Consider the following 13,342-nt stretch of genomic DNA (forward strand, 5'->3'; position numbering starts at 1 on the left):
AACCCAGAAGAGCAACGGGTGATGGCTCGCGGGCCCAGAGAGATGGCTGTGCATGCCACTTCCGGCACACATGCCATAGGTTCGCCATCACGGATTTATTATGTTGATTAGTTGTTGCTGCACAGCATGTTTTTAATGTTTCAACACCGATTTTGTTGAAAGTGCCAATAAAATATATGTTTAATTTTATCGACCATTTACATTTTCCTGTGAGTAGTTGTCATAGGGGCCCCAGTACACTGCTTTGCCCGGGGCCCATAATGCTGTTAAGACAGCCCTGAGTAACATGGTTTTTAAGTGAATCTGACTTCCCCATTGATTTTGTCAAAAGCTTTCAAATGTGATCACATGACTTTGGCACACTGCAGCTGTCACAAATATGAATCTGTTGCCAAGCATCTGAATTTTGATCACATGATCATGGGGATGCTACAAAGGTCGTAAGTGTGAAATTGATCCTAAATCACTTTTTTCAGTGCTGTTGAAACTTTGAACAGTCACTAAATGAACTATTGTAAGTTAAGGACTACCTGTAGTGATTCATGAGGTTGTCTTATTCATTGTACATAGCACCTTAACTAATAAATATGACTCTGGGTAACTAATAGAGAATGTGAGGAACAAAAATAACATACCAAAATAAGATCGAAGACAAACTACAATCATATTTACATTCTCAATCATTGGAAAATGAGCTAAGCCAATGCCCTTGCCCAGTGCCTGGGGGAGGGGCCAAATTTTCAATGGTGTACAGCCAACAGGATTGGGACCATCCAAATCTGAGATACACTAATCCAAAGGGCAGGCATCATGACAGAGAAATCGCATCTTCTGAGACCTACAAAATGACATGGGATCTGGAGCATGCCAGCCCTACTGAATCTTGTAGAATGGGCAGAAACAATTTTAGATATGCAGTCCCCAAAATAGGCTGGCCATGTCATAAAGAACTTTATAGGTTGTAGACAGCACCTTGAATTGCACCAAGAAGACAGGGAGTTTTGAAACAATAGGGGTTTACGAAATAGAGGTATTACATGTGTATTGTGATTCATTATAACTTGTGGGAACCAATTGTAGCTACCAAATGTTTTCAAGGACAGCACATTACAAAAGTTCAAGAAGCTGTCCAATGAATGACAGAGTAAGGTTTGTGATCTATAAATAGCCAAATTAATGCACAAGACTGATTTTTGCAAAGGCCCCTATTGGTCACAGCTTTTCCTTAAAGAGGGGTTGAGGGTCTCAGCACACCCCCTCTTCCAAATTGCACAACAATTTTGTCTGGAGGAGTATATCTAAAACTAAAGATGGAAGATCTCGAGATCCAGATCTAAAATTCTTAGCTATTTAGTCTTGCTAGGTTTAAGCCTAAACTTATTTTCCACTTCCAGCTTCTAGAAAGTGGGGAAGTATCTTTATTTCGTTGGCCAGGGTAGTTTAGCTGAGTATCATCAGTGCATAAGCTCCATGCAGATGGAGGACCTCATCCAGCAGTTTCATGTAGAAATTGAATAGGAGCAGAGAGCCCTGACAGATACCACAAGGAAGAAATGTATAGCTAGAACTTTCTCCTCCAACCCACACCAACTGAAGCCTAGCCTGGAGGAAGAATAACCACCACAGCACTGTGCCCTCCCACCTCAACTCTGAAAGACAATCCAGGATACATGAACAATAGTATCAAACATCACTGAGAGACTGGGAGAGGACAGCAGGATGGATGCACCCCCTTCAATCCCATCAGATTATTAAGCATTATCAATGGTATCTCAGTATTATATACCAGTCATCCCGAGTGAAAAGCATATTGTCCCTTTCTTTGCTATAGTATTTTTCCCACCAAATATATGATTTGTGGAGATAGCAGAATATAAACTGAATATAAAACATCTATAAATATCCAGAAGGCTATAATTTGATATATCTAGTAATTTTTCTCAGAAATTGGAGGGGGGGAGAAAGAGAAACAAAGAAATGTTTTTTTCTGTTTTATTTCAAAAACAAACAACAAAACACACTTCAGCAGCAAAAAAGAAAAAAATTACAAAAAGAACACAAAGAAGGGACTGGAAGATACAAGATGTTTGGTGTGATTTCTTTCCATATTTATTCAAGTTCCTTGTAGCGGGCAAACATGACTCTCCGCACTGCATCTCGATAAGTTTCATTAGATTGCCTTCTACTGGGCCTTCCTTGGGTTCCTAAGCCTGCTCCCTTTTTCCGATTTTCTGCCTGAAAAAGACATATGTAAATCTCATTGAAACAATTATGCTTTTATTGCCAGAGAGGAATTAGGTTTTTAAATAATATTTCAATCTCTTTTAATTATTTATAATTATTAAGCACTAAAAAAATTCAGTATTACTTCTCTTGCTACTTATCTGCAAGAGAGGAGAATTTTAACTTATATTATACTTATTTCATTCTAGAGTTTAACATATCTACTCCACTTTTTCCCTTCAATTAAGTCCTCGAGGTAGCTATTCTTATTAAAACAAACAGGCCAAACCCTCAAAGACCCCAGAGCCATCAATCCCAGAGTCAGCTAGTTGAGATATTTTCTAGACAGGAAATTGCTATAGTAAACTGTACCAGATCAACTTCCAGTAGGGCAATATCTTGGATGCTGCAATTATGGTGGATTTCACGTAAACAAAAGAAAACCTGCTTCCTGACTTCAGTGACCGGGAAGAAGTAGAAAAAAAATATCCTTGAGATAATCATGCCTTAACTAGTTTCATGGAACCAGTTGCATACAAATCCATAGAGTTCAATATCCTTTCAGGAAATGAGGTAGTGAGATTGTATCTCATGCTCAGATTATGAAAAATAACTTTTGCTCCTTCCACTTTCTGACTATGCATATTTCAAATAATAATTTTATCATGATAGAAACAGATTTAATTCAAATTTTCGTCAGTGCACAACATGTACAATGAGATTGGTTGAGCTCCCTCAGTGCACCCCCCCAACACAATACAACTCGCAGTCCATCATACTACATAGTTATGATGTTATTTCTCATTCAGGAGTCTGACAGTCCACGGATAAAAACTGTTCTTCAGCCTGTTTGTGCGGCTGGCTATACTTCTGTATCTCCTTCCCAATGGTAGGAGGGTAAAGAAGTGATGACCAGGATGAGAGTCGTCCCTGAGAATTTTCCTCACTCTCCTAAGGCAACGAGCCCTAGCGATCTCATCTAGTGGTATCAGGGGACAGCCCATGATGTTTTGTGCTGTGCTCACCACCCTCTGTAATGTTTTTCTATCCACAGCTGTCAGAACAGCATGGCATACCGTAATGCAATAAGTGAGGACGCTTTCTATTGTGGACGGGTAAAAGGAGGTCATCCGTTGTTGTTCCACCCTGTTTTTACGCAAGACCCTAAGGAAATGAAGTCTCTGTTGGGCCTTCCTGGCCACCTGGATTGTGTTGTTTTTCTAGGTGAGCTGAGATGGACTCCCAGGAATTTAAAGGAGGAAACTTTCTCTACACAGCCCCCCTCAATGTAAAGTGGGGCAGGTTCCTCTCTCTTCCTCCGGAAGTCCAACACCATCTCTTTGGTCTTGCTGACGTTCAGGTGCAGGTTGTTTTTTAAGCACCATGTGATAGTTTTTGAACCATTTTTGGACCATGCACACAAATTGTATCTCTTCTGGAGCATTTCTTGCTCTCTCTCTTTTTTAAAAAAATATTCAAGTAGTATTATTAAGCTATTCAGACTGATATTCTGTATACTGTAGCTTTTCAGTGAAGACTCTCAAACATTGCAAATAAAGACATCAAGTAATTTTTCAAGTCATTCTTGATTACTGTTGTCTACATGGATTTATCCATGCAGTCTTCTTGACAATAATACAGAAGCAATTTGACAATTACTCCTCCTATGATGTTTTTCCAACTTCCAAGCTTGGTTTCTCAACATGAAATTTTATAGTAATCTCCAATTCAAATACTGGCTGGATATAACATTCCTTGAGATAAGTAAGGTCATCTAGATGCTGCCTGTTCAGTAAACATTCATTTGTAAAAACAGATATTTACCTCTACTGGTGAGGTCATGCCCTGTTCATTGCGCCCTAGCCCTGAGCCTTCCTTCCAGCCCATAGCCTGCATCATTCGGCTTCCTTTGTTATTGCTCTCAGTTCTTCCTTTGTCTGTGGGTTTATGCTCACTGCAAACAAATACATGGGGGGGGGGCATTTTAAGAAATGTACAGTACTTTTTGTATACATGCTTATAGATTAACTAGAATCTTAGGAGCCAGGCTGTCAAGTGTACTTAGATTTTTCTTTCAGCCTAGGCATTTGCCAAGTTCAGCCTGAAAGACATGCATCTGTAATCCAGTATATTTTAAATTTACATAACCAATATAAGAGAATCTTAATGCTTAAGAAGTAACATGTTAAATAATTCTGTGTATGCTCGCTCTTTCTTTCTTTCTTTCTTTCTTTCTTTCTTTCTTTCTTTCTTTCTTTTCTTTCTTACAATACATGAGTTATATTGAATCAAGCTAATTTTTGCATCACTGCAAAAATTTCAGTAACTAAGAAGGCTAAGTTGTAAATACAAAACTTAACAAGCCATTTTCTTTCAATGTTCTATTTTCATTTTTAAAGTAAAATAACACATTAAAAATAACATCATAGTATACTTTTGAGCTTTAGTTGTTTTAAAAACATATATCCTGTTTTATCATTAAAATCCCAAAGCAAGCCTATAATTCATCACAAAAACAATCCCAGTACTTAAATTATATAATTGTAAAATATATTAATTTCAAATACTGATTTTATCACAGTCTCATGCCATTTAAAAAGACATAGAAGCAGCTGCAAGGACTTATTTCATGAGGCTGTGTCAATACCTGTCAGAATTTCTGAAGTATTTTGGCCGTTTTCTCTCTGGAGATTCTCGTTCCTCAAATCTCTCTCTTCGGTCATTTCCCTTTTCTTTAAATTTTCCCTTTTTATTAGAAAACAGAATTACTAAAAATGCTTTTACTGATGTTCCCTCAACTCCCTAGTAGGGAGCCTTAACTGAAAGCCCATGCATGCCCAGCTAAACCAAGAAAGAAAAATCTGCAGTCATAGAAACACAGGGCTGGAAGGAATCTTGGAAGTCTTCTAGTCTAATTCCCTGCCCATGGCAGAAGACCTTATTCCATCCCAGACAAATGGTTGTCCAATCTTTTCCTGAAGATCTCCAGCAATAGTGCTACTACAACTTTGGGAGGTAAGCTGTTCCACTGATTAACTGCTCTCACTGTCAGGAAATTTCTCCTTAGTTCCAGGTCAGATCACTCTTTTAACAAGCTTCCATCCATTACTTCTTGTCCTGCTCTCAGGTGCTTTGGAAAATGAGTCAACCCCTTCTTCTCTGCAACACCCCTCAAATACTGGAAGACAGCTATTCTTTAATGAAAAGAAGGACTAGGAGTGACATGATAGCATTGTTCTGATATCTCAGGGGTTGCCACAAAGAAGAGGGAGTCAAGCTATTCTCCAAAACACCTGACGGCAGGACAAGCAGCAATGGATGGAAATTAATCACGGAACGAAGCAGTCTAGAACTAAGAAGAAATTCTTAACAGAACAATTAATCAGTGGAACAACTTGCCTCCAGAAGTTGTGAATGCTCCAATACTGGAAATTTTTTAGGAAGAGATTGAATAATCATTTGTTTAAAATGGTAAGCAGGGGGTTGGACTAGAAGACCCCCAAGGTCCCTTTCAACTCTGTTATTCTATTCTATTCTATTCTATTCTATTCTATTCTATTCTATTCTATTCTATTCTATTCTATTCTATTCTATTCTATTCTATTCTATTCTATTCTATTCTATTCACCCTTAACCCTCCTCTTTAATAGACTAGACATGCCTAGTTCCCTTAACTGTTCATCATATGGTTTAGCCATTTTCATCTTTGTTGCTCTACTCTGTACTCTCTCTAGGATCTCAGCTACATCTTTTTTTGTATCTTGGCGACCAGAATTGAAAGCAGTATTCCAAGTGTGGTCTCACTACTGCAGTATAGAGCAGTACTATCACTCCTCATGATCTTGATGCTATCCCCTTGTTGATGCAGCCCAGGATTGAATTGGCTTTTTTGGCAGCTGCACACTATTGGTTCATATTTAAGTGATGGTCCACTAGGCTATCAAGTTCCCTCTCACTATTGTTTGAGCCAGGTACTACCTATTCTATATCTGTGCATTTGGTTTTTCCTGCCTAAGTGCAGGACCTTACTTTTCTCACCACTGAACTGTAAAAGTAAAAGCATTACTTTGGATTTACCCAGTGGATGTTCCTGCCTGCATCTAAGGACATGAATACATCCAACAGATGGGACACACATTGATTTAGTGTTTTGTTCATTTATAAAAACCCTGTTTCCTCAAGCCATATTGCAGCAGATATAATGCAAAAATAAGTCTTTTAGTCACCTCTCGCTCTCGCTTCTCCAAATATGCCAATTCTTTCTCTGATCGTTTTATTTTCCAGTGAATCTCTAAGTTTTGCTGTAAGAAAAAGCAAATCCTTAAAATATCAGCATTAGGATTAGCAATAGATATTTGAGAATAATGGAAACCCCAGAGTAAATTGTAATACCAAAGGCTACCAAAGTTCTACAGAATGCATAGCACAATAAGAGGAAACTTTTATCAAGGTACTCATTAAAGCAGCCACATTTTTCTTTCAAGAAGAGATCTTAGTGTGCTCTCTTTGTATTTAACTGTTAATTTTGATTAATTGAATCATATGAATGTTCTGCTGGAGAAGTCATAATCAGCTGCTTTGTGATTCTCTGATAAAGAGCCCCACATATTTCCATCTAAACTACTCTGATCTTTCTTAAAACCTCACATGCTCCCTCTCCTTTCAAATATCACCATAGATTTAATACATCTGTATTGTGATCAGCAACAATCACAGTTTGCTTTAAATCAAAGTTAAGATCAAGATTTAGAAAAAGATCTAATTCTTTGTCATACTTTAATATTTTGTCACTTAATGCTGAAAACAGTAAGAAGCAATTTGATTACATTTACCAAGTCAAGGTGTACATACTACATCTGAAGGAAGCACTTGTGAAACATGGAACTTCATTTTTTTCCAGTTTCCAGTAACCATTTAATGATCCACTTTGAACTACAGTAATATCTACTTCTATTACTAAGAAAACAATTCTTATGGCAAGTCCATTTTCCCAGTCATTCTAAATCTTGTGTGCAGGAGACAGTTTACATTGCTTAATTTTTTTTAGTTGACATAATAAGAAATTAATTGTGAAGAACTCAATTGTGAATAACACAGCTGTTTTTTTTTTTACTGAAGATTCTACATGTTCCTATGGCAACCCCAATTTTTGCTTAGTTATCAAAGCCATGTCCGTAATGAACTTGAAGAAACAGTCCAATCTATTAATTTTCGACTGCAGGTATTTGGGTAGGTTCCTTCAGTATTTGCAATGTTTGCACGGTAGTATGGTTCAGAATTCAGAACTGATATACTTAATCTGAAAACCTGTTTAATTTCTGTTTGTATTTCTGTCTAACTTGCCAACTATACTAAATGTACAGCAGAAGCTCTCAGAACATATTGCTTCCTTTCTTACTTTGTGAAGGTTGGATAGTTGTTGATGTTTAATCAGAACCTCTTTATTTGGAAACTGCCTCCGGCAAAGTAAACATGCTAACTTATTCCAGTCCGTCAGCTTATCTTCATCGCTTTCAACCTTTTGAGTCCGTTCCTCTTGCTGGACTACTGGCCGTGATGGCTGTGGCTGTGGCTCTTCGTCTTCTTCTTCCTCGTTGTCGCTGTCTCCACCATATTCTCCCAAAAGCCCTATCAAAGGATTCACCACCTTTGGCTGTAGAAAAGGGATAAAAGAATGAATCCACATGCAGAACTGAAGGAAAATCTAGTCACTGTGTTTGAATGCCTCAAATGACTAATATGACATCAAAGATAATATGCTTCAGTCTGAGCATATAATTAATGTATTATATAGAGTAATAAATAAATTGTACATTAGAAAGCAGATCCAAATTCAAATTCTACTTTATCATGAACTAATCCAATGGCATTTCATTACTATCTGTAATAGAGGGGATATAGTCATAATGTAATGACTTGAAATCTGAAGTGATTATGCAGTCATGCCAAAACAAATGGAATAATTTTTAAAATATAAAAATTAGATTTTAAATAAAGCAATGCAATAATAGTTACAAATAAATTTGCAATATTACCATTAATTATCATTTACATCTTAATATACTAGCACTCTTCAATTACAGAGTGGGAACCATGTTAACATACTACTAAAATTTGAACCCAGATCCTTCCTATTCATTAGACTTCAAAATGTATCACTTTACCTTTGTTCTCAAATTTACCTGTATCTCTCTCAAAGCTGAACACTATTCATGCTGAAATTTCATTGACTTGGGTAAAAACTATGCTAATGTTTCCCTATGTAAATAGCTTTTGATAGAAAAACATGGTTTTCCCTTATTTATGGATTATTTAAAAGGAACATATTTTAATAATTTTTTTATCTTATTTTACCTTAATCTGTCAACATCAAGTTGCCTAAAGTACTGTATAATACTGAATAGATTACAAAAATAAAAGGCAGCTCCCTTCTTCAGTAACATGCAGATACATTGTTAAGCTATATAAACTGAATGGATAAATGAAGCTCTTCTTTTACTAAGAGACTAAGCTTTTAAATGAAGGTTACCGTATATGAGCTGCAAAACACAGATGATTATCTGAAAACAACATACAAAATATACAAAACTGTATCTAGTGATTTGAATTTTTACAGGCCAGGTATAATAGCCACAGGCTAGATCCAGTAACTTGTGTACTATCTCCAGTGTCTCTATGCCTTAAATATATTGAATCTGCCATAGGTCATGGACTAAGAGCAAAACCGAAATTCAACAACCAATACAAAAAACTAGGCCTAAAAGGACAACCATATTAAATTAAGTCAGCATTCTTCCTTGCTCATTTTTCTTAAATTCTATTAGAGGTCTGTCTGAGATGAGAGATGACCCATGCTTTACATTTAGTATCTCAGGAATGAACACTAAGTGAGAGTCCATCCACAAGAAACAATAACGCAAAGGTTCCCCATATCACTAAATAAAATAGATGGGTCTTTCACCACATCTGTACCTTCTGACCATTCTATTATTACAAACAAAAAGATGGAAAATTCAGGCAAACTACAAAAAGTCTACTTTTTAAAGGGCTTATAGCTTTAGAGAGAAACCTCTTGAAGAATTCAAAGATCTTTCTTGCTTTCTAAAAGATTTTGCTTCAGATGTGCTCTGCCATAAACCAGCCTGTAAAATAGCTATAAAGTGTACAACTGTGTCACTTCCCTACACCCAGAACATATTAAAGCCAGCTCTCCTGAGACTCTTAGCTCAATCCAAAAGCATGATGGAATATGGAACATATACTTAAAAGAGTATTGTCAGGAGCATACTTTTTAAAACTTAGATAAAATTACATTTTAAAATAAATTATTGCAATAATTAAATAATACATTCTTCTTACTGGAGGAGTACTTTCTTCTTTTTTCAATATTGGAGGTAGTGGCTTTTTAAAGACATCTTCTGCAGAAAATTTGTCCTCTTGATGCTCATTCTGAAACATTAAGCGACAATTTAAAAATTGTTTACAATTCCATTGCTTACATAAGTACTTCTCTTTCTCTCCATTGTTCCTACTTACTAGGACAAGTATAAGAACAAAATTTTTTGTACTTGACTATTTTATTTGCAAGAAAAAAGACAAGCTGGACAAGCCTGTTATTCATCCATATTGGTTGAACAGAATTCCAACCCTTTTTCACTTTCAGCATTTTATACTTTAAAAATGTAGGTTACATAAATTCATAACAATGTTCTCATGACCAATACCTTGGCTGATTTATTTTTGTGTCTTTCTCTTCTCTCTCTATTATCTCTACTAGATGGCTCATCTCTTTCACTTGTCCTTTCTTGGCTTTTATAATGCCTCATACTAGACGGTGGTGGTGATGCTTCTCGACCCATTGGTATTTCTCTCTAGATAAGGGGAAAAAAGGATTTTTTTAAAAAAAGAACATTTCATAATAATGAAAAGAGAACAGGAACTCATTTATGCATACAATCTCACCTGAGTATTGGAATCATAGTACACTCCACTTATGGGATCAAAATAATTTCCAGTATCTGGATCATAAATGAATGTAGACATATCAGAAGAAGCTGAAAGATGTAAAACATATCAGGGCAATTGTTACAACTTATACCTGCCAATCTGGGGATTGTAGCAGTTTATAAATAAACAGACAGGTAAATAGATAATCCTTTAAATAAAACAGATATAATCTTATATATTCTGGTTAATACGATAGAAGGTCCCAAAGATACGTAAGGTAATTTATATATTTTATATATTTTAAATTATTAAAATAATTTCTTGCCCTCTACCCCTAACTCCTGCCACCTAAGAAATATTGGTCAATCTTTAAAGAAAAAGATGTTCTGATTTTAACTGAGCTATAAAAAATTCCAAAATATGCAAAGATACTATAAAGAGTAGATGATTCAAGAAAATTGAAGTCCATTTTCTATTCTATTCTCATTTATGGTTGCATTTTGGGTTTTTAGGATATTTATTACTATGGTTTTTATATTTGGATTTGCTATTTTTATACTTTATATTTTATTTATCGCTTCGTGCTGCCCGAAGTCACTTTGGTGAGTTGAGCGGCTACATAAAATTGGTTAAGAAATAAATAAGAAAAATATTTTATAGTACAATAAGATTAAAAAACAACCTACACTCTGATTTTCGTTTCTGTGTGTCAGTGCCCCTTCTGTCATTCATGCTTCGTTTGCCCTGAAATACAAATAGAATTTTAAAATAAGAAACACAAATTTGCACATACCAAGTGATAAGACCGAATAAAATATTATCTGATATTTATCAGACGCAAAAAAATACATCTGTTGAAATCAATGTGCTCATTCACAGAATGCCTGATTGTCATTCTTATAAATATCTAGTTTTCCCATATTTGCAAAAAGCAAGGAATTCCTGCTCCTTTATAAAGACAGCAAGAAGAATGGAAACTTGAAATCATAGATCATCATACTTTATTGTAATGGCATATCATGGTAATGGTATCCTAGACTTATCACGGTTAACCTCGGAATCTTATTAGAATTTAGGATATAACCATTTTTCTTAAATTTTAGAAAAGATTATTTCTACCTATACACTTTTATTTTTATAATTTAAACACATACACATGTTGGCCGGAGGGTGTGTATGTAACATTTTAATTATTCTGAGTTTGAGGGGGAATCAACTGTGAAGTTAATAGATCTTGCACATTTTTTCTGGTTACACTCACTGTCATAAATTAAATATAAAAATATACTTAAGTTTAGGAAACTAAACATTTGAAATGCTGGATGGCAGCAACCAATTTTCTTCAAGTGCTGTCATAGATTACAAGCAGTACCTGGTTAAAACGAGTAATATCACCTTGGTCTCCATATTCATTTCTAGCAACAGAAAGAAGACAGTCATCAAATCAGTTTAAGTGTTCCAAAAATACTACATGCAGTTAGCTAAGTATTCTTCACAAAAACTCTCACAGTTTTATTGGACCTGCTGAACTATTAATAAGGTGAATGAAAATACTGTATAGTGAAGCATTGTTTTTGAATTACAGCTCATGCACAAAATTTAAAATCCTGACCTTACAAATCTTCCATACAGACATTAACTCAATAATTAATCCAATATGTCTTGATTTTACCATTTTAATTTAAATTAATGTTATTACATCATCTAATGCCAGAAATCATTGTCAGTATTAAAAATTACCCAGAAAGTTGAGATCAACTTTTTGACTTTGCTACAGAGGATATTTTGACATGAAACGTCTGTGAACGAAATAATATTGCTATTAGAGTTATATCTAATTTTTCATTCAAGCTACTCTTAAATTTTCTCTCAAAATAGCTTAAATGTAATGTATGCTCATAACAAATAATTTCTTTAGAGAGATATTATAGTTTAAAGATAATACCACTTGATAAGGACATTTAGTTCCGCAAAATCATAAAGTATGCTAATTTATGAAAACTTGATTGCCTAAGCTTTCTTTGTTTGCATATTCAAGTATCTATCAAAATGACAAAATTCACAAAATGAAATCATATCAATGAATGTTGTAGTGACATCCCTATTACCTCCTCTTTCCTGTAGCTAGGTTTACATCCACAGCACGGCCCTCAATGCTGATTGGTGGATCTAGGTCTTGTAAAACTTTCACTAACCGGCGTGCCTCCTATAATGAAAAGAATCCAGGAATAAGTAAAAAGTAGGGATCTGGATGGGGACAATAGGTTTCACCTGAACCCTGGATTGACAGAGTGGCTGTGGGTGCGGGGGACCCCATAATCCAGTTGTTTATCGTCTTTAATTCTGGATGGGGTTGCACTATCCCAGGCAAACCTGGTGCACAACCTGGGGGTTCTCCTGAACTTGCGACTCATGCTCAAAGACCAAGTGGCAGTTATGGCTAGGAAGGCCTTTGCACAACTTTCTGTTGTGTACCAGTTGTGCCCTTAACTGGATCATGAGGCCCTGCATACGTTCAGTCATGTCCTAGTCATCTGTTGGCTAGATTACTGCAATGCATTCTGAATGGGGCTAGACACAAGAAGGAATTTGAATTTCTTTTCAGGAAATTACTATTACATTTATGCAATTCAGGAAGCAGGCTTATTTTAATAAACTACAATTAATAGTTTGAGTGTAATACTGTGATTCAGGAGCGGGAAAGAAGAAAGTACAAGCCTGAAGCTTGCACAAGCTTAATCTTACAATGCTAAACCATGGTTAATTGTTAAGTACAAATGTAGCTTCTGTTTGATAGCTTTGGATACAGCAGTGTGAGGAATAGGTAAATTTTAAAAATGTAAACTCATAATTACACAGGACACTGTATTGAAGATAGACTCTCAGAAGAAAATAACAGCTTAGTGTTTCGTTAATGTTAATGAAGCAAGGAGAATGTCAACGTACAGCATGAGAATCGAGTTCAATGAAACCATAGGTGTAGCCCATCCGACCAGCTTTGTTCTTCATTACCCGCACACTTGAAGTAGAGAGACGGACATATGGTGCTAGAAGTCCTACAATCACTTCCGGTGGAGTGAAGCGAGGAATGCGTTTTAACATAATTGCTGTGAAAAGTGTAGCAAGGAGAAAAAAAAATCATATATGTATTTCTGTTCAAATTTAAATCATC

The 13,342-nt window shown here is 35.7% G+C and overlaps 1 protein-coding gene across 6 annotated transcripts in view; it reads right to left on the reverse strand.

Annotated features, from left to right (window-relative positions):
* Nucleotides 1-1,976: 1,976 nt before the first annotated feature.
* Nucleotides 1,977-13,342, reverse strand: part of RBM6 (RNA binding motif protein 6) — a 72,779-nt gene continuing 61,413 nt past the window's right edge. For 5 of the 6 annotated variants that reach the window (XM_070937100.1, XM_070937096.1, XM_070937097.1 and 2 more), the window contains exons 10-21: nucleotides 13,117-13,277; nucleotides 12,279-12,376; nucleotides 11,543-11,585; nucleotides 10,857-10,914; nucleotides 10,186-10,277; nucleotides 9,948-10,094; nucleotides 9,583-9,672; nucleotides 7,622-7,876; nucleotides 6,450-6,524; nucleotides 4,871-4,968; nucleotides 4,048-4,177; nucleotides 1,977-2,235 (exon numbers count right to left, since the gene is read on the reverse strand). In XM_070937100.1, the coding sequence (XP_070793201.1) occupies nucleotides 2,110-2,235; nucleotides 4,048-4,177; nucleotides 4,871-4,968; nucleotides 6,450-6,524; nucleotides 7,622-7,876; nucleotides 9,583-9,672; nucleotides 9,948-10,094; nucleotides 10,186-10,277; nucleotides 10,857-10,914; nucleotides 11,543-11,585; nucleotides 12,279-12,376; nucleotides 13,117-13,277 (1,373 nt within the window). In that variant the 3' untranslated portion in view covers nucleotides 1,977-2,109. Of the gene's footprint in view, nucleotides 2,236-4,047; nucleotides 4,178-4,870; nucleotides 4,969-6,449; nucleotides 6,525-7,621; nucleotides 7,877-9,582; nucleotides 9,673-9,947; nucleotides 10,095-10,185; nucleotides 10,278-10,856; nucleotides 10,915-11,542; nucleotides 11,586-12,278; nucleotides 12,377-13,116; nucleotides 13,278-13,342 lie in introns of those variants that run through there. The other variant, XM_070937101.1, reaches the window with a different exon arrangement.

Source organism: Pituophis catenifer, unplaced genomic scaffold (assembly GCF_029215685.1).
Source record: "Pituophis catenifer annectens isolate HBS135680 unplaced genomic scaffold, rPitCat1.0.hap2 SCAF_2, whole genome shotgun sequence".
Classification (NCBI taxonomy): domain Eukaryota; kingdom Metazoa; phylum Chordata; class Lepidosauria; order Squamata; family Colubridae; genus Pituophis; species Pituophis catenifer.